Here is a 20,175-nt window from a genome sequence, read left to right on the forward strand (position 1 = left end):
TGTACTCTTGTGTTGAGACCACACGAGGAGAGGTTGATACAGACCCTTGCCAGCAAAGATCTCTCCCCCCTCAACCCAGGCAGAGACCCTGTGCACCACATACACCAGGCTGGGGATGCTGAGAGATGGATTTGGGAAGGGTGGTCGTATTAGATGATCTCTTTTCTTTTCTTGCTCAAAGTTACTCAACTAATGCAAGAAGAAGCAACCCATTCAGGATTTTTTAAGTGTATATAAAGAATGACGAGCGGAAATAAAGCACATTTCTTGAAAGAGAGGACTAAAAAAGAGTAGGTATTTATTAGAGCATTTATTAGACACAAAATGTTTTCACTGTGAGGAAAATTAAGAGACTGGGAGGAAAGAACCAGCTACTGTCAAAAATGATCACTAAATCCTGTTCCTCCGCCAGGCACTTCCTGCAGGGCCCTTGCAATGGTTATCGTTTGGGATCCTGGGAAATAGTCTCTGAACCTTCTTTGATCTTTGAACTGTTGCAGGAAGGAGACCAAGCTTGGAAGTACAGCACAGAGGAGACGCAACAGCTTTTCTCAAGTGAAAACAAGAGATCCAGCCTTAGGAGCTGACACCCAGGCAGCCAGAATGACCAGACAGTGATATTGTTCATCCTTGTCTCCCCACAAGACCTGTGAGTGGCACTCTGCACCTTTGGTCACCATCAGTTTGCTGCAGGAATGATAACTGTAACTCCAGTGCAAATCTGTGACACTTAACCTGATTACTCTGACAACACACTTTATTTTATTCTGGTTTATATCTCATGACTGGTAATTAGAAAATTTAACAGTAGCGTTTTGGATAGACTGCTTAAGAATAACTACTTTCTTCATCTGTCAAATATTATTTACTTATTTACATATTACTTTAAGATAAACCCTGCAGAATCACTTTGCTTGAATATTTTTCTCTGTAATCTTAGCTTTATAACAGAGGAATGGGTTTAGAATTACGTCTTTCATCTCCAAGAGAACTGAGTCCAAATCCTTCTTTTAAAAATGAAATAATTTCCTCAGAAATTTCAGAATGTTTTCATCTGCTCTTCCAAGAAATGCACTATTCTGTGAAAGCAAGGTGGAAGGACAGAGGGAAACAGTGTCATTAAGTACTAGGCAAACAGATCAGGTCAAAATTGTTCCTGACTTTGGCCTGACTTGGCTACCAATTTTGCCTAAAAATAAGATTATTTATAAAAAGGGAAACTATTCCTCTATTTTCACAATATTTCAACCTTTTATTCAAAAGCTTTTATTTTTAAAATTCTCTAAATTAAAAATACTCTTAACGAGCATTTCAATATCCCAACTAAATGAACCATTAACTTCGACTTCAACTCCAAATCACTTTTTAAAATTTTTTTTTTATTTTGCTACAATAGCCCATAAAATTTTATGTTTCAGATCAATCCAAAATGAATGTATTTTTTCTTCAGATTGACCAGTGAACTGAAAAATCAATTATTCACACAACTCCACTTTAAAATGGCTTAGAACTGTCTAGTTGTGCATGTAGGCAGTTACTGATGGTGTCATCCTGTGTGATCTTATTACTACTCTCCTAATTCTTGCTCTCACCTCTCCTAACTGTTGTTGCATTTTCTTCTAAGTTAGACTGCTATGGGCAGACACTTTACCTTCCCTTATATCTGAAATATACATGTAGGGTAGTTATCTCTATATCAGTAGCAGAGAAATGGCACACTGCTGTGTCCATTACGTGTCCATCAACCCTCCCTAATACCTAAATGTTTTCCTCATCACTGCGAAAGACATTTGCAGCATTCAGAATCCATGGCTGTCTATTTTCTCCTGAAAGTAATAATCCAGTTTTATGAACTAATAATTTAACCTTTCATATTGGGCCTGCCCACTGCCGTGTGAACTAGAAGCCAACTCAAGGAAGGAAACACAACCAAAACGTTGCAAATCTCCATAGCAGAGGGAAAGTTATGTGTTTGATTTCAAAACTGGAAAGCAGATGAAAGAAGCAGCAAATAAAAGACAAGGTTGGAAGAGTCTCATTTCTGCCTGCTCGCCAGTGCTGGCAGAAGAAGAATAGATAAACGAATGAATGGGTCTTGGTGTACATATAATTACCAGATCATTCAAATACATCTTTATCTTTCACTGTCTCTTCCAGCTTTTTTTGTTGTTTGGTTTGTTTGTTTTTTTTCTTTCTTTCCTTTTTTTTTTTTAAAAAAAAAAGAAACATGTGGTACTGTTTTCTGGTCTCTGCTTAGGTTGGTCTGAGTTTATTTCAGTGGACTTATGCCTCATTTACATTGTTGTAGCAAAGCTTTCTTTGTATTCCAAGAATAGCACATTAAATAAGATATGTGCCATAAAGCTGTTTGATTCTTCCTCAAAACCAAATTGCTATTTCACCTTGACTCAGACAAATGGCAGATTCTGCCAAAATCTCACTATAGCAAGCAGGGGCAGAGGAGAAACTAAGGTTTCACTCATATGATAGCCGCCAGATTACTCTCAAACATTCATAAATAACTCCTGTGTTGGTTTGGTTTTGATTTTTCCTTAATGACTTTAAGCGTCCCTATAAAGTTACAGTGCATCCTTCTACACCCCATAACTAACAACACACTTGTCACAAATCCACCCCCAAATAACATGACATGCAGACTGAAGTGTTTGTCTCTGAAACAGGACTCACTGGCAGCTTGTAAAGCAAGACCTTTTCTGTTTGCAAAGCATTTCCCATACACTCTCTTACATATAAGTCATAGCACTCTGCCTCTGTGCACAACTGAAGCTGACCCAGAATCCCCGCATTAGACTACTGTGTACTGTTTCATTGCATTGAAGGAATACTTGTGGAGACAAGCATGAGCAACTGGCATGAAGCTTCCACAGAAATCCTGATGCTAGCCTAGAAAAGTGACCTTTCTAATACTGTCCCCTGCCCTCCACGTTGTTATTTTCCAACAGCAAAGAACTACAATCATAGATCTTCTCTGGAATCCTAGTTTAGAAGGTAAGAGATGGCAAATACAGCCAAAGAAAAATCATCACAAGTCCAGATCAAAAGACAAGGCAAGACATTCGTTCAAAAGAAAACAATATTTTTGGTGGCAGCCATGGCCTCTACGACCCCGATTCAGGCCACAATCCTGCACAGAGCATGCGAGAAGGAATGAGCACCTGAAACCAGCACCATGAGGGACAACTCTGGGAGCAACATCCTACATCGCTAATAGAAAACTACACACAATTTTGTACATAGGGAACATACTATGGAATAAACTGTACCTACTTAATTAACTGTACTTTGCAGTTCTATATTATTAGCTGAGGGCAACTGGCAGCTTGGCACTGTAGGCAGTGTGGATTACATACGCAGCCTGAACCTGCTAATTGAGTATGAGCAAGTGTATGCAGCTTGGCTGGCTGATGTCCCAAACCCTCCCGCACTGATAGTGAAGTGTCTCAGGGTCTTCTGTGGGACACCTGGTACAAATACGCAGGTTAAAGTAGCATCCCCTCTGTAACCTAAGCGTGGGAAACAACTTGCAGAGCATGTGCTCACCAAATTTGAGCCCTGTTTTGCAAGGGCAGTGCTGGGTACAGAAGGAGGCTTTCTTCTCCTCAGCTGCATTTCTAAATTAATTTTTATCTGACACCCAAGTACCACCCACATTTGCCAGCTGACTTCCTGCGTCAAGTTCTGCTCCTAGTTTTGCATATTCCATGAAGACCCCAGGGACAGCCAAAATGCAACAGTAAATAGATCTAGGGCCATGGTTTTTGTTTATGAAGTGTGTGTGTGGGGGGGGGATGCTACTCCTTCGCTATGCCAGCAGAGCTTAGAAAGATCAGCACACATGATACAGACTTGTGTGTCACTTGACATCGATTTCAGTAGCATCTGAGCTCCCTACAAAACAAGTTTGCCGTTTAATTAGAATGGCTTACATCCAGCAACTGTGTTCAGAATAAACAAAAATTAGAGCATAGGGATCTTTTCTTTTTTTTCCCTAATGGTAGTTCAAAGAGGAAAAGGGGAGAATTTAATTGTACCCACACAGTTGTCCAAGTTTATTTTAAAAACACACTGCCAGGGCAGATGCTTGTGGTTGGAGGCCAAGGGGAGACCCCACAGGCTATGTTAGATAGGGTGCAAGTTGTCCAACGTTCTGGTAGCAAAAGCGATGGATCAATACTGCCCTCTGCCCAGAACACTTCTTTTTGTGGTTCCAACTCCACATAAAGTACAGGAAAGGATACGTGAAGCCTGGATGTCTTCATAGAAGATTTCCTATCTTTTTTAACTCCTTGCTGAAGGCAAATGGGTAAATCATATTAGCTTTGATCTGGGCTTTTCCCACCACCCCATAAAACACAGCTTTGTGCACCAGAGTAAGAATAACATCAATAAAAGGGGTACACTTACAGGCAGGATTTTATGGATCCATCTGCCAAGCATTTCTTCACAAGAGAGGAAACACATCGTGAGTCTAAGTGTATGCCAGGTCTCACTAAACTGTTCCTTGCCAGCAAAAGATCAAGGCATCTCCATGATCACCTGACCTGATTTCTACACTTTGGAGCCGAATCTGAAGAGATCACTGAGACCCTGAGGGAGGCCTTCAGGGAATGGAGCCTGGCGAGAGGGTACTAAATGCTGAGGGTACTGAAATCCTTTCCCTGTTCACCCTTGACCAGTAACGGTCCTCACTTGCAGAGTTATCCTATTTTCTCCCTGGACAAAGGTAAGGGAAAGAATTTACAGGACATATATATATATATTCAGTTGAGGATACATCATATTCTGCCTTTCTAATCTCTGAGAATGGCAGAGTGGAAGAACAGGCATTACTACTGCATAAAATTGGTAAATAGTACGCAGAAAACATAAGGGCACTGCTCAAGGACGTGTTAAGTAAATGTGACCCTGTATTCATAGAATGATGGAGTTATTTTTGTTTTGAGGAATATTTGGAGGTCATCTGGTCTGACCGCCTTTTCAAGACTGAGCTGGTTTTGATATAAGTAAATGAGACCTAGTATAGTGAGGGAGTTCAATCAGTCATGAAGGAGAAAATGCTCTTTAGAGCCCTGACAACAACCTCTGACACCTTCAATTCCCTGCAACAGAAAGAAGTTGCCTGAGCCCCTGATGAAGAACCAGGGAGGGACAAGCAGCCCATGCAGTGTTCAAGCTGATATGTAGCACTCGTCAAGCCTTAACATGTGGCTGGGACAAAACTCTAAGAACTGGGACTACCTCCTCTTCTTTTAGTGTGGAGAAGAGGATACTGAGGGGAGACCTTATTACTCTCTACAACAACCTGAAAGGAGGTTGCGAAGAGGAGGGAGCTGGCCTCTTCTCCCAAGTGACGGAGGACAGGACAAGGGGGAATGACCTGAAGCTCCGCCAGAGGAGGTTCAGGCTGGATATCAGAAAAAAAAAAATCACGGAAAGAGTCATCGCGCACTGGAACAGGCTGCCCAGGGATGTGGTCGAGTCACCTTCCCTGTAGGTGTTTAAGGAACGGGTGGATGAAGTGCTTTGGGACATGGTTTAAGGGAGTGCTAGGAATGGTTGGACTTCATGATCCGGTGGATCCTTTCCAACCTGGTGATTCTATAATTCTATGATTCACCCTAGTTTTCCCAGAAAGCAAGGCAACCCAAGCCAAGCCCAATGCTCATTTCACTAGTACGTCCAGAGCATTCCTCAGAGAAGCTTTCTGTGAGATGCTGAAATCCCCTCTGCCCATTCATATAGACTATGCTTACCGTCACAGAAGAAATACTGCACAGGAGTACTCAGAGGTCAAAACACATGTAAAATATCTCCAGTGAAGTGTCCTTCACAGTCTCTCATTCCTGGTTTTCCTCTCTTCTATCTTCCGCTGTAGCTCTTACTGATGTATGGACTCCCAGCACTGCCTGGGAGAAGCGACTATTTAACCTCCACCTCCCCAAGCCTCTAAACACCTTCTCAGCTGCAAACACAAGGGCAAAGCACGGGCAAGCACTCACCAGAAGGGCCCATGCCCTGGGAGAAATATACTATTTGCACAGACAAAAGCTCCTCCTGCACACCTAGGTGCCAGCAAAACCTGACCACCCAAATGTTTGTGCAAAGGCAATAAAAGGAGCAGGAACGTGATCAGATGGAATCGCTAGCCAGCTTTAGCAAACACGGGCTCTAATTAATTTTTTCCTCCCATTGTTTACCCAGCTTTGTATGTAACTGAGAGCTGAACTGGGCTTATCAGTAATTACTAACAATTCTGGAAACTTTACACGTTATTTGTGCTGTGTTACTATACAGGGTAGTGATCCATAAAGACAAGTGTCTCTTCATTCATTGTTAAGCGATGTTTAAGAACAAAAAATATCAGAAAACTTCTCCAAGCCGCTATTTCTCCGCAATGAAGGAGAAAAAAAAAGGGGGGGGGGGGGGGGGAAGCAGAGGGCGGCAGGACATCTGTTTCAGATCTAATTATGAAAGTTTCCCGGACGTAACCACACGCTACCTCGGCGGCAGTGTCAAAGGATGCTCTGTCTGCAGCCAGGCTCCTTTTCCGGCCCTGGAATTGCATTTTCCCATTCCACAGTGACACCTGCTGGGAGCAACTGAGCGGAGACTCCCCCGCTGCTCTGCATGGCAAGGGGCTGCAGAGTGCAAAATGAAGGGTCTGCAGCAATCAGGCAGATTGATCCTCTTCCTTTCCTTGCAGATTGAGCTGGGCTCTTATCAGAGGGAAAATGGATTTCTGTGGCATGATTAATGCTTAGAAGCGCCCCGCGTGAGCACCCCCTGGGAAGTGGTGCTGGAGCACCTGACAGAGGACTGCAGGAGAGGCATGAAGGAGATCGGAGGGTTGTTTGGATGTAGCAGGCAAGACAATGAAAGCGGGGTGGAATTTGTCCCCTTTGCGAGAAGCTGAAGGTCATATGGTAGGAAAGGTCATGTCACACTTGCTGTTTGCTGACAGTCTTCTGTAAATACTGGTCACTGCTGAAAAACAGGGTCCTGGGCCTTTGATCTGGTACGATACAGCCATTCCAATAGCAACCCAACTGTGGCTTCTCTGTGCCTTCTATTCGCCTTTCCTTCTGAGGATTTCACTGCTCCTGCTCAGCATCTAAGTCCCATCATGCCTGGCATGTGGGCTGCAATGCATGTGTGCAATAACCAGGGAAATTGAAAAATTTACCCTAACCCTGTACTTTCTCTTCCTCCACTCAAAGCTGAAGGGAAAAGACAACCCGGCAGGAAAAGTGCCAAAATGTTTTAGAAATAAATGACAGACACCAGAGTCATCACACATTTTCCTAGGCAGGATAGTAATTTCTGTAATGTATTTTTAACAGTGAGGAGTGATGGGAGGGAAGCCACTTAAATCTAATGCAAACGGAGGATTTGTCAGTTACACAGTTTGTATAATGTCATACCTAGAATATGTTATAAAAGTGGAGGGATTATGGAGAGGAGAGACATTTCTAAAATTGGAGGCCTCCTTTTATGGCTTTAGCCCCCTCACTCTTCCAGATCACTGGGAACGTTTTTCTCCAAGGAAGGGCAGGAACCTATCTCAAAAACTGTGACAGCTCTCTAAGCTACATGTTACTCAAGAAACTTTGCTCTCCTTCTCACTGCTACCTCTTCCAGTTTTTGCCAACTGCTGCTTCTCCTTTTTTCAGCTCTTCAGTGATCCCCAACAATTTTAACCACAGCGGGGCAGTTTCCAAATGCTTCCAGGCTGTTTTCTTCCTCCCTGCAAGGCAGCAGCAGCTTCTGTGACCAGAACCCTTATCTAATATGGAGGCTTCCTGCTGCTTTGGTTTTGGTTTCAGCCTTGGATTAAAGGTTTTAGAAACAGGACCATTTGCCCGGCTGATGCGCAGTGACAGCATCAGCTATGAGAATGCCTGGAAATTCTTCACAGCAGTGGTTCGATAGGGTTAATTGTGCTGACCTCACTTAAAAAGCACTTTGAGATCTTATGAATGAATATAAGTGTTTTTAAAAAAATGTATTCTAGTTATTAATATGTATTGCTCTCACTGCTAATTATTTAAGCAAGAAATTGTTGAAACAGCCATTTATAGAAAAAAAAAAGGAGAACAGAACTGCGGGAACGTGAGTCTGGTAGGCTGTAAGGAGCTTTTAGCACAACATTTGGGGCTCTCCGACCCCAGAAACAGCCTTTGCTGCTATTGAGGTAACACAAGACTCATGATGGGTAAAACTTGCCTGAAGTGTATTGCCCTCAATTCTGTGAAAGCCGACAGGCTTGAAACCCCCAACATAATCAGAGAGGCTGAGATATCTTTAAATGGATAAACCCGAGCTAACAGCAAATGTTCCTCGACGGGAGGAGAAAAGCCAGGCTCTCATTAGCTCTAACAAGCCGCTTTCTCTGGAAGCAGCTGCCGGACGAGCTCCTTTCGAGGGGAGATGAAGCCCCCCGGTGGCCGCCGGCTGCTCTGCAGCCCGTCCCGCTGCATCCCGGCATCCACGCCTCTCCGAGGCTCCTCGGCTTCGGCCACCTTCGCTCTCAGCTGCAAACACCGCTGGTTTGTCTTGGTCCGGGTTGTCCCTCGGAGCAGGGCAGACCGCGCCACAGCAACAGCGCCCCTGGCCCGCGCATCGCCTCTCTAAAATCTCATGGTCGTTTTGCTCCATGAGGTTTAACAAGGCCAAGTGCAAGGTCCTGCACCTGGGTCGGGGCAATCCCCGATTTCAGTACACGATGGGGGATGATGGGATTGAGAGCAGCACTGCAGAGAAGGACTCGGGGTGCTGATTGATGAGAAGCTCGACATGAGCCGGCAGTGTGCACTCGCAGCCCAGAAGGCCAAACGTATCCTGGGCTGCATCAAAAGAAGCGTGGCCAGCAGGACCAGGGAAGTGATTCTGCCCCTCTTTTCCTCTCTTGTGAGACCTCATCTGGAGTATTGTGTCCAGTTCTGAAATCCTCAACATAAGAAGAATATGGAACTGTTGGAGTGGGTCCTAAGGAGGGCTACAAAGATGATCATACGAGGACAGGCTGAGAGAGTTGGGCTTGTTCAGCCTGGAGAAGAGAAGACTCCGAGGAGATCTTATAGCAACTTTCCAGTACCTGAAAGGGGGCCTACAAGAAAGCTGGAGAGGAACTGTTCATAAAGGCTTGTGGTGTTAGGACAAAGGGAAATGGGTATAAACTGGAGAGGGGCAGATTTAGGCTTGATATAAGGAAGAATTTCTTCACCATGAGAGTGGTGAGGCTCTGGCACAGGTTGCCCAGGGAAGCTGGGAATGCCCCATCCCTGGAGGTGTTCAAGGCCAGGTTGGATGGGGCCTTGGGCAGCCTGATCTAGTGGGTTGTCCCTGCCTATGGCAGGGTGGTTGGAACTGGATGATCTTCAAGGTCCCTTCCAACCCTAACTATTCCATGATTCTATGATTCTGTGACTCACCAGGTGAAAGTAATCAGTGGCAGTTTGACAGATGTAGGGATCAGCTGACAGGATTTCCATTCTGTGGATGACATATGGATTATGACTTGCATAGGGGTGACGTGGATATTACCTATGTTCCCTCTTAAGCTGAACAGCCAATGTAAGTCTCTATAAACATGATGCAAGTTGTAGTTCTTTCACAGGAAAGAAATTGAAGGGCATCCCTGTCTCATTAGGTCAGAGTTTTTTATTGCCAACTGTTTGTCTTACACTGGAAGAACAGGTAGTTCAGAAGCTTATGTAGTCTAAGTGTCATTTTCCCACTTAAAGCCATGCCTTTGGCATTCTTCATCAGCAGAAGTTCATCCAGTACACTGAAAAGCTCATATGGGCCAAATGCTTTTTGCTAAATCCCTCTCTCAGAGCCCTATCTTCTTTCTACTATTGAGCAGATTTTAGATATTTTTGCATCTAAAGGTATCCCTATGTCTAGGCATACAGGCAATAACTGAACAGGTAGTGTATCTGTGCCGGAATAAGGATCTGACCAAATAACCCAAGCATATGACCGATCAAAGAGTTTCAGATACCAACATGTAGGGCATTAGCTTCTAACTGGGGCTTCTACTTTGGTCTCCTTAGTTCATTAATTTCCTCTCTCTCTGAGTGCAGAAGCTCCTTATTAAATTAAAGAACCCACTGCTGATTCATGCAGAGTCTTCCAGGGATTTGCTTGTCTCACTGGAGCAGCAGAGATATGGGCACAGATTACCAAGGACAATCTGAAGGGTATTTCACTGACATTGAAATATGCATAGAATTTGTTGGGATTCTTTTCTGAAGAGAAAAAGTGTCACACATGCCTTTTTATAGTGATTAATAATTGGAATATAATTACTCAATATTCCCATACATCTGAATTATAAAGCAATGCTACTTACTGCAGAAAGGTTATCCAAATATTTTCCTACCGGGTGAATCACAGGTCAGACTTATGAGAGGATCTTACGTACTAGAACCACCTGTCACCATCCTGTCTTTGAGCATGTACGTCATTGCCTTGTGACACTGATTTCTATGGGACTGTTGGTACAATAAGGTACTACTACTAGTTTTTCATTAGGGCTGGAAAAACAAAGCTGACAGGAGTTGGATTTTTTTTGATCAGGCTGCATTTTTTTTTTCTGACTGCAGCTAGAAGCAAGTACCTCCTGTGAACTGCATTCTTTGTAGAAAGAAACAGAGTTAGTAGTCTATCAGAAAAATCTTCCAAGGAAATGTGAAGCTCTGCACTGCTTCTGTACAGTGCTCTATCAATCCAGCTGAAGAGCCACAACCTACACATACCATGTCTGTTCTGAATCCTACCAGGCTGGTTTCCTCAGACATAGCTAACATCTGCGAAATGCACAAATTAATAGTGTATTGTGTAGCTCCAAGAACAAACCAAGCATTAGGAGCCACAATGACGAGGCCACAGTGTTGGCACACTGGGTCTTGTTTCTGTAGGCAAGGCAGAAAGAACAGTCCAGGTTATCAGTTCTCATCTCTAACGAACTCTGTCTTGCACAAACAGTGTGGTCACGATCAGCTGGCAGAGTCCAGTACTCTAACTTTTTGGAGCTAGTTGGTATGTTTACACTACATTGCTTCTTAAACATCTCTGGAGAGTACATTTTAGGCTGTAACCTCTCATGCCTGGACCCTGCTGAGGGCCTTGAAGAGCTCATGCAGCTGTGCAGGCTTGTCTCAGCACTAAGCATGTCCAGGACTGTTGCTTGCCTGGTGGCAGCATGCAAGCATTGCAAAGCATGCGGTGCTCTGAGGGAGCTTTAACACTTCCCTCCCTAAAGCCTGTTCTCAGGGAACACTGAAAGTGGTGCTCTTGTGCCAGATTATGTGATGTACATGCCAAAGAAACAAGTTACATTATAACCTTAGCACTAGTCCTGGAGAATATAGGAATATTCTCTTCATATTGCTTTGCTAGTAAGTTGCTATTTAAAGTTCAGGGCAAAGCTTTAAACCCTGAAAAGGTTTTCAATATATTTGATGGAAAGCGGTGGAACAAGACATGGACAGGATTTTCAAAGAAAAGAAGTGAAAGAAGGATTACATATGGAACTCCTGTTTCCTAATCAACACTCACTGGAGCTTCTGGTTATAGCACTATCCCATATTTCCTGAGAGAGGTTAAAGGGAAGCTAATCTCCCCAGCTCTACAATTTAATACATCTATCAGGGTTAACAGTGACCTGGGTATGAGAGCAGTTACTTTATTTCCTATGGAAAATTCTCCTATTCTCCATTAATAAAATAATAAAATTCCCCACAGTGTAAAGTATTTATTGGTTAATTCTTCTTGGGAGTCACTTGTCTTGACTTTGTTCAATGTTTTGTAAAATATAAGATTAGGCTCATTATATTAGGAGCAGGATTCAAACCTATTTCAAATATCATAATGGCATTCTCTCCTGCTACAAAATCTCATCCTGGACCGAATATGGGAAGACAAAATTAGTCCTTTTCAAGAAGCAATCATCAAAGATCAATGACCATCAAAGCGCTTTACTTCGGGGATAAAAGAAAAAGGCCAAATTTTAACACAGCACAGATAGTGAGTGAGACTGGAGTGCACGAAGCTGGTGGAATTTTTTTAAAGTCATTCACAAATACTGTATCTACCCTTGACAGGTCATTTCATTCTATTGAGCACTTTTTATTCTCTGTGGTTTATAAGCTCTTAAGCAAATGTAAGAGGGAAGAAAAGCTAACGCGTCTGATAATACACTGTATCAGGCTGACAACCTAACTGAATTTCCCCTGTGGTGCTAGTAAAACGCCGTTCCAAAAGTAATAATGCATACCAAAAAAAGAGAAAAGGGGGCAAAAAAAAGGATCATAGAGATCATGCCGTCACATTTAATTTCAGAGAACAAAACCTGAAGCTGATTTCTCTTTAGATCAGTTGTATACCAGTTGGAACTTGGGTGCCTAGCACTGTGACAGAGTAATATGATCTGAGCTTTAAATAGCTGCCAAATAACCATGTGGTGGCTGGCAGCATTAAACGTGTTGCAACGAGAGTGATCTGTTTCAAAGCAAAGCCACATAACAGAGGATAAGTCAATCTGATGTGGTATGGAAAAGTAGAGGGGAACATTTTTCATTATCTTTCTCAGTTTCTTTCTGTTTCAGATACGTTTCCATCTTAAAGATGCATTAATTTAAGGTCTTTTTCTTAATCTGTTTAAAACCTGAATCACGTGCAAGTCACTTTGGAAAACATCTCCTTGGTCACTTGGGGAACAGGGACAGGGGAGAAAGGTGTGCCAAATGTGAAGTACGACTGCTGAGACCATCCCCTTGCTGCAACCCAGTTCAGAGTGGCTATCTCCCAGAGTGAAAGGCATCTTCACTTTGTAAAGGATGACCCTAGTTTGTAGTAAGTGCATCCTTGGCAGTTTTTGGGAACAGATGAGGAACAAATATATGGCGAATAACCTGGGGTGACTGCTCCAGGCCTTCTTATGCTCACATCAAAATTTGGAGACTTGCAGCACTCTATGAGGCTCCTCTGGGCTCATCAGGATGTAAAGACAAATCAAGTGCAGAGTCTGGAGGTGTCTGATACAGGAGATGCTGCCAGCCTAGCCCAACATTCCCTCTTACCTGCATGTCAAATGTCTCCCCTGATCCCTATTGTCAACCTATCTCCTGGGTGGATGGCCACATTGTGCACTGGAAAGACAGACCAGTTTAAATTGGTAACATGAGTAAGAGACATGGGGGAAAAGTGGTACTGTAAATACTTGTGATTCTTCATCTCTTCTGTCACTTTTCATTATAGATGACTGACTTCTGTTTTCAATTTCAGTGTCTCCACCAACTTCAGCAGTATTAATCCAGACTTACTCAAAGTTAACACGGCAGAATTTCATGTGAACATACTTCATCTAGTCTTCACTGCCTGGAAATCACTCTGCCAAAATGACAGATATGAACAGGATAGCCAGAGGAAAACCCAGCTGCTGCATCAGAAAGTAAATAGCTCATTTAAGAGGTTCAATGTGACTTCTTAAAAGATAATAAGCACAACAAACTTTGCAGACAGTTAGGATTTTGCAAGAATGAGGATAGCAATGCAGGCACTACTTAGCTTTGTCCTACTAGTGGTTTACTAGCACACTATAGACTACAGTCTCAGCTGCATCAGCTAGGCACCCTGCAGAGAAATAAAGCAGGCTTTATTTTGCATTTCCTCAAAGGAGACCATTGCTTTACCTCACTAACGTAAATGTCAATAAACAGCCACATATTTCATGAAGGTCAGCTCCAGTGAAACCTCCAGCAGCCACCCAAATGAGTAACAAGGATAAACGGGCAAATCTCTTTCTGACTGTTTTTCTCTGCAGCTGCCTTTGCCACATTGTGTCAGTGCATCCCCTAGGAATCCACAACAGCTGCACAGCGGGCTGGCAGAGGGCATGACAGGGGGATGCTCACTCTCTTTTGTCTCCCTTCTTTCTCACCTCCATCCGCTCATTTTCTTACTACCTCCTTTGTGGGCAGTCACGGTCCTCACTATGTTTGCACTGGCCAAGTGGATGATTGTCAGATTGAAAGTAAACAGAAAATGCTTCTTAGCTAGCTGTTCCTTTTACCATCACTTTTCCAAACACGTTACTTAAAAAAAATTAATAATCTCTTTTCTTCCAATCTGACCACAGGTAATAAAAAAAAAAGAAAATCCCCAAACCCTACAGATTTCTATGGAACACAGTTCTTTGACCAATTTCACAGAATATTTTGATTATAGTATTTAATCCCCTTTACAATCTTTTGCTCAGCTCTAATCACAAAAATCCCTGTATTGCCGCCAAGGATTTTCTAGACAAAAGCGTGTCTGGAACAACGCCATGGAGCGAGTCTCCTTAGCTGGCTTGTCTTCCCCAAGTTCTTACAAACCCATTCCCCTGCACGTGGTTCTTCAATGAAAGCAGAAGAACAAGAATTAGACTGTGCTTTTAGGAAACACCCACACAGAAATGCCTCCCCACCACCCTCAGCACCATTCCCTGGTCTGCAGTAGTTACTCATTACACATCGTGTGCTTACCTACATTCATGCTTTGGAGGGAGCAAGCAACTTGTCCCCATCCTTTCAGAAGGAACCTGACTCTCAGCTCTGCCATTAGGAGAAGGTGGTGGCATCCAATTAAAGCAAACTGATAGAGCTACAGACTACTGCAAAAAACGTGAATTCAAGTGAAGATTTTATGAGTATTCACACAATTTCTACTGATGCAAGAAAGGCTTCCTAAAATTTCCTACGGAACCCTCAGAAACAACTCGGATCTTCAACAGCCATACATCCACAATCTCATCCAAAACGTTGCCTTCAAGAGAGGCTGCTTTGCACACAGAAGTGTAACTAATTTAGCTGCATAATGGAGAGAGTTCTGAAGATGCACATGGGCTGTATTAAGGGCTCCACAGGAGCGCTTGGCTCATTCCTTGCAGACTATATTAGTTGCTGCTGCGCACATGGTTAGGTTTGCTGGAAGAAGTCCAGTTCTGAGGCACCTCCCAATTCCTCCAGCTTCTAAAAGTTGCAAGAAAGTGGCTCAAGTGCATTTCCCCCATCTAAGCTCTTGTGGAAGACTGTCCCCCTGCAGAGGAGCAGACAGAGTTTTGGAGGGGTAGCTAGTCAAATAACTCTTGATTATTGAATTTACCTCCACAATTACCAGTGGGTATCCTAGACTGTAAAGGGGGTAAATACCAACAGATTTTATTATTTGAGAAACAGTGTGTGATTGTGTAATTAAGGGCAGGAATATAATACCATATGCACAAGGGGCAGGGTTAATTTCAGCATTTCCTGACTAACAAGGGCATTATGGTGTAACCGTAATGCTCTCCGTATGGGTATAATTTATATGGAGTTCATATGTATGCTTATGGATATTTGGTTAAAATTCATCCATTCTATACTCTAACACATTAATTAAAACCACCATGCCAATAAAAATATTTTTGTGATTTGGTAATTATTCCAGACCTCATAGTCCCATCTCCCTTACCCCCCAACCTTGTTGTCTTCTTATTCTATAATGTATAAAGCTAATCTTGATGATGGAAAAATAAATAAGTAGCAGGGAAGGCTGGAAAGCTTCCAATCACAAAAGCTCCTGAAATGGCCCACCACACCACACCTAGGTGGGCACTCCTTTCCTGCCTTTTAGTGATGCTTTCAGTATTCATAACAGCTGCAGCATTAAGCATTATGAACAAAAAGAGACCAACATGCAGTCCCAAACTATTCTGCATTGAGTTACAAAGTGAAAACCAATGCACCCTCAGATGGATTTCATTTCAGTTTGGGCCCAATGCCAGACAAAGTTTCCCCACCGTTAAAACTCCGTCCCATCTTTTCCATACCATGCATACAGTCCCATTCTCACCCCATCTTCCAAACATGTGCGCACACAGACATACGCACAGAGAACCAGCCACTTCTATAATACAGAACCAAATCCATTTCCCCTGTTGTTTTAGCTAGGCTCATTGCTTTCCCTGGGAGGTCTAGTAGGCAAGTTGGATTTGGTCTATAATGCAGATTTTTAATATTTGGGAAAATCAAGGCTATATAAAACATACATTTTTATGTCCTAGATATTGCCTGTATAATAAACCTTTTTTTAATAAAAACGTCATTTTACACAACCAGGAAAATGTTTGTTGGAGAAGCCAATTATTCCATTAAAAAATAAAAGTGTTAAAACTTGATTAAAATATTATTGGTAGAATTCAAAGTACCATTTTAGCATAACTTCAGTAGTGATTTAACTACAGTATTTTGGCTTACAGAATCATGCAACAAACATGGATTTCAGAATACAGAAGTATACAGCTTTCAAATGTATACAGAAAAGAGAAACAGGTAACAGAAGCAGACAAGCTGCTACATGTATGGACTAGCACCAGGTCACTGTTCACAGTAATTGTCTTCTCTCTTGTCCTCTCTCCATGGATGCTGCATGAACAACTGCACTCTATTTTTATAAAGTGTAGACATGTTTGTGTGTATTAAAGCTAAGGCAAATAGTGGAAAACAGGAGAGGGGGTAGATTGAATTACTGTGCATGAATATTTGTTTTCTCCTCTACCTTGTTCCATTCTCCACAAGCAGAAGCACAAAGTAAATGCTAAAAGAAAAATGCATAAAATGTTGATTTGGCCCATTTGATGCTGGGCTTTTGGCTGCAGAAAATTTTTGCCTTCCTCTGTTTGCCAAACTGCAAAAATGCTGCTAGTAGTACAATACAGAGAACTGTGTGTGTATTTTCTAAAGAATTAAAAACATCTAGTTGGAACTAAAAGGTGGTTTCTTCCTGCATTGATTTCTGTCCTTTACCCTTAAACAAGTAACAGAAGAACTTCCAGAAGTCTGCCTGCACACTTAGGATTGACATAATGGTAATAACGTACAAAATTGTGTTCCAGTTAACAATTGTCATGAAGTTTCACTAGGATTCCTGTATTCCTTTCAGCAGTTTATGACTAGTCTGAGTGTAAATAAATGGCACGCCCTACCAATAAGAACAGCATTCCTGCTAATAAAGCAAAAAATACTCCTATAGGAGCCACCATAAAAGACCAGCCATAACGTACATAAACAGTAAAGTCTGGGCAATCCATTCTTTTCATGTTTGTGTAGTTTTCCAGATCAGCCATCGCCTGGACCCAGATGACATACATCACGACTACCAGCGAAAACAAGACACCTGGAAAAGAAACACTGTGTTTTAACATCAAGGAGTGAGACAAATGCTGTGTGCATTTATTGTAATACCTAGAAACGCGTCAGTGCTTGAGGTCCCGTGTGCAAGGCATGGTCAGCAACCACTGGATATATTTTGCCTTTGGCATCTTCTAGCATGCACTATCTACATCTTGATTCTGATTTGCACTGAAAGGTGTACTCCCATGACAAAGGGTTTGGTAGGTAGACAGAAACAAAGGTGTGTTTAGGGACAAAATTCAGGCAGGTGATTATTGTTTTGAATTCAAGAGGAACGGGAGGGTGAAGGATGGGGGTCAGGACTGAACAACCTGGGAAAAAATATGTACTTTTGTTTCCCAGACTCTGACATTGTTTCTATTGCAGTTTGTTTAGATGGAGAGTGGTGGGAAATTTTTCTGTCATCCTCACCTCTCTATTTGCTTCTTTTTTCTTATGAAAAGGGCTTTGTTTGGACCATACTGCCTTTGAGTATTCTACTTAAATGTTTTGCAGACAAATACAGATGTATTTAATGCAAAATCATCCACATTAGAAAAGAAGTTCCTGGTATAGGAACAAAACCAAATAACAATGAAATAATAGCTATGAAGCAGGGTATTAGTATTAACCCCGGACTGGATACAACAGTTTCCTGGAATTAATCCACCACATTCCCTTCACAACCTTTCCTCAACCACTCCTCTGAAAGGCCTTTGGAATGTTTATACATGACAGTAATAGTAGTGCACGTCCCTACCAACTTTGTTAATCTCTTTGTTACTATACGCCAGAAGGAGATATAAGAAGAAAGTACTTTCCAAAGCATCAGTTGCATTCCTAATATTTCATTTCACTTTAGAGGAATGTGAACACTTGAGAAATGCAAGCCTGCAGCACAGATGCTCCAGCAGAAGATATGCTGGAAAACTGAGGGCACAAGTCTGAATTTTTCGCATGCTCCAGCCTGTACCCACTTTCTCCCTGAGCTCCAGCTGTCACAGCACAGTTACAGCAGCAGGACTATCTATTCCAACATCAAAATATTTAGGGGACACCACCCTGTCATGTTTTTATGCCAGGACATTTAGGTGTCTCATTAAAACCACAAGTCAGTGTATATTCCTGAAAACACTTATTACCAAACTTGAGTCTAGAGGTTGTACAGCCACAGAATCAAAGGTATTTGTGGTGGCTTCCTCATCCTTCTAAATACTTGCAATGCAGCCCTGAACAAATATGACACTTATGGCCAAACCCACAAACGCGCTTTGTAAGCACCCATGGACAGGCATTTGCTTCCAGGCCCATCTGTCCTGGTAATCTTTCATGGTTACCTTTTCCGATCCCCATCTCGAGATTCTGCCTCACTACCTTCTTCCCCTGCCCTTCCTACTCACTTAGCAAGGAGCAACTCTTGTCATCACTCCCTTATTTGCTTCAGAAATCAGAAAGGTTAGCTGCAGCAGTTTAAATTGGTGATCTAGTGACATTCTCATTGGTACTTTATTGTCAAAATGTAATAGCTTTACACTCTGTGCATCCTGAACATCTGAGAGATAAGAGCTCACAACCCAATGCTTATGAGCACTACCTTTTGAAGCCCAACAAAAAATGAGCTGAAGTAGTTAACCTAACATCAAAATGTGACTGAAAATCCCAAAGTACCTGCAATTTTTTATCAGGCTGAAAGAATGGAGAACTAAATAAAGAAGGACAGAGACACATTTTCTGTCTACGAAACATACTTCCAGGATTACATTTTTTGCTAGGGCTCAAATTTATAGCAAAGCTTAAAAAACTCCCAACACTAAACTCTAAAGGGCATAAATTCAATTTTGAAAGTATTTTGCTTAAGTAAAACTGAATTTTGATGGAATTTGGTGCTGCAATTGTATTCAATATACAACTGGTTAAACAATCAGAGAGAAGGGTCACTTTAGAGCTAGACATAAAGAATAAAAAATTAAATTGAAGACTCCCCAAGTATGAGTCAAATTAAGCAGAAGACTCCTATAACGGAACATCTAATGATTACAGGTAATGTGGGCAACACAGCAAAATTAGAACCAAAGAGAGGTAGTAACTTTTGATGTAAAACGATTCAAGAGCAGATTTATAAATGGAGTTATTAAAGATTTATAAATGGAGATTTTTCAAGGTTTCAAAACTGCAATAAAAAAAATATAGTCCGAAGATTTGGAAAGATACATTGATAAAATGGCAAAATCTATAATGAGCATTGGAATTTACCTCTTCAGAGAGCTGTGCCTGTACATCTTCATATGTCTGTAGTCTTATGTTCATTCTCTACATCTGGGCAAACTTAGTCCAAAACAATAATAATCACAAAAAGTCCTGATGGCTCTTCCCTTACTGTAGCGGCAGGTAAGCGTAACCAAGCCTTGCACATCTGGAATGCTTTTGACCTCTGGCTCCCTGGGCAGACACAAAGTTATGGAGCCCAGTTAGTCAGAAGCATCTACCATTAAACCAAGACTGTCAGAAAGGCTTTAATCTGGAAATGGGCACCCCTAGCTCTTTGGGCAGTCTGAAGCAACACCTTCTAGCTGGTTAAACTAGAGCCAACTCCACGTGGGTGCAAAATTGCAAACCAGTTATGTCAGCAGTAAAACAGCTTCAGGGATGCTAAAATCCATTGGGTGATTTCTCAACAAGCTGTTAATACCTGCGTGTGTTAAATTGTTGGGTATGGAAATTTGCTGAAGAAATGCATGTCAAGCAGAGATAAATGTCCTTCTTTAAAAGAGCAGAAAAAGAAAGGGAGAATATGTAAACCTTCTTACTTAATTAAGGCACTAAAGGAGTATTTAAAGGTTCTCACTATCTGCTAATGGAGGCTAATTAGTAGGTATATTGCTTAGTGTATTCAAGAAATGTCTTGAACGGTAGAATCAGGCTAAGTAAAAACTAACCATGTCCTTTTGTCTCCAAC

At 42.1% G+C, this 20,175-nt stretch overlaps 1 protein-coding gene across 2 annotated transcripts in view; it reads right to left on the reverse strand.

The window, feature by feature from the left end:
- Positions 1-9,657: 9,657 nt before the first annotated feature.
- Positions 9,658-20,175, reverse strand: part of TMEM182 (transmembrane protein 182) — a 38,871-nt gene continuing 28,353 nt past the window's right edge. The window contains exon 6 of one of the 2 annotated variants that reach the window (XM_054056294.1): positions 9,658-17,223. In XM_054056294.1, the coding sequence (XP_053912269.1) occupies positions 17,000-17,223 (224 nt within the window). In that variant the 3' untranslated portion in view covers positions 9,658-16,999. The remainder of the gene's footprint in view (positions 17,224-20,175) is intronic. The other variant, XM_054056289.1, reaches the window with a different exon arrangement.

The sequence above is a fragment of the Cuculus canorus genome, chromosome 1 (assembly GCF_017976375.1).
Source record: "Cuculus canorus isolate bCucCan1 chromosome 1, bCucCan1.pri, whole genome shotgun sequence".
Classification (NCBI taxonomy): Eukaryota; Metazoa; Chordata; class Aves; order Cuculiformes; family Cuculidae; genus Cuculus; species Cuculus canorus.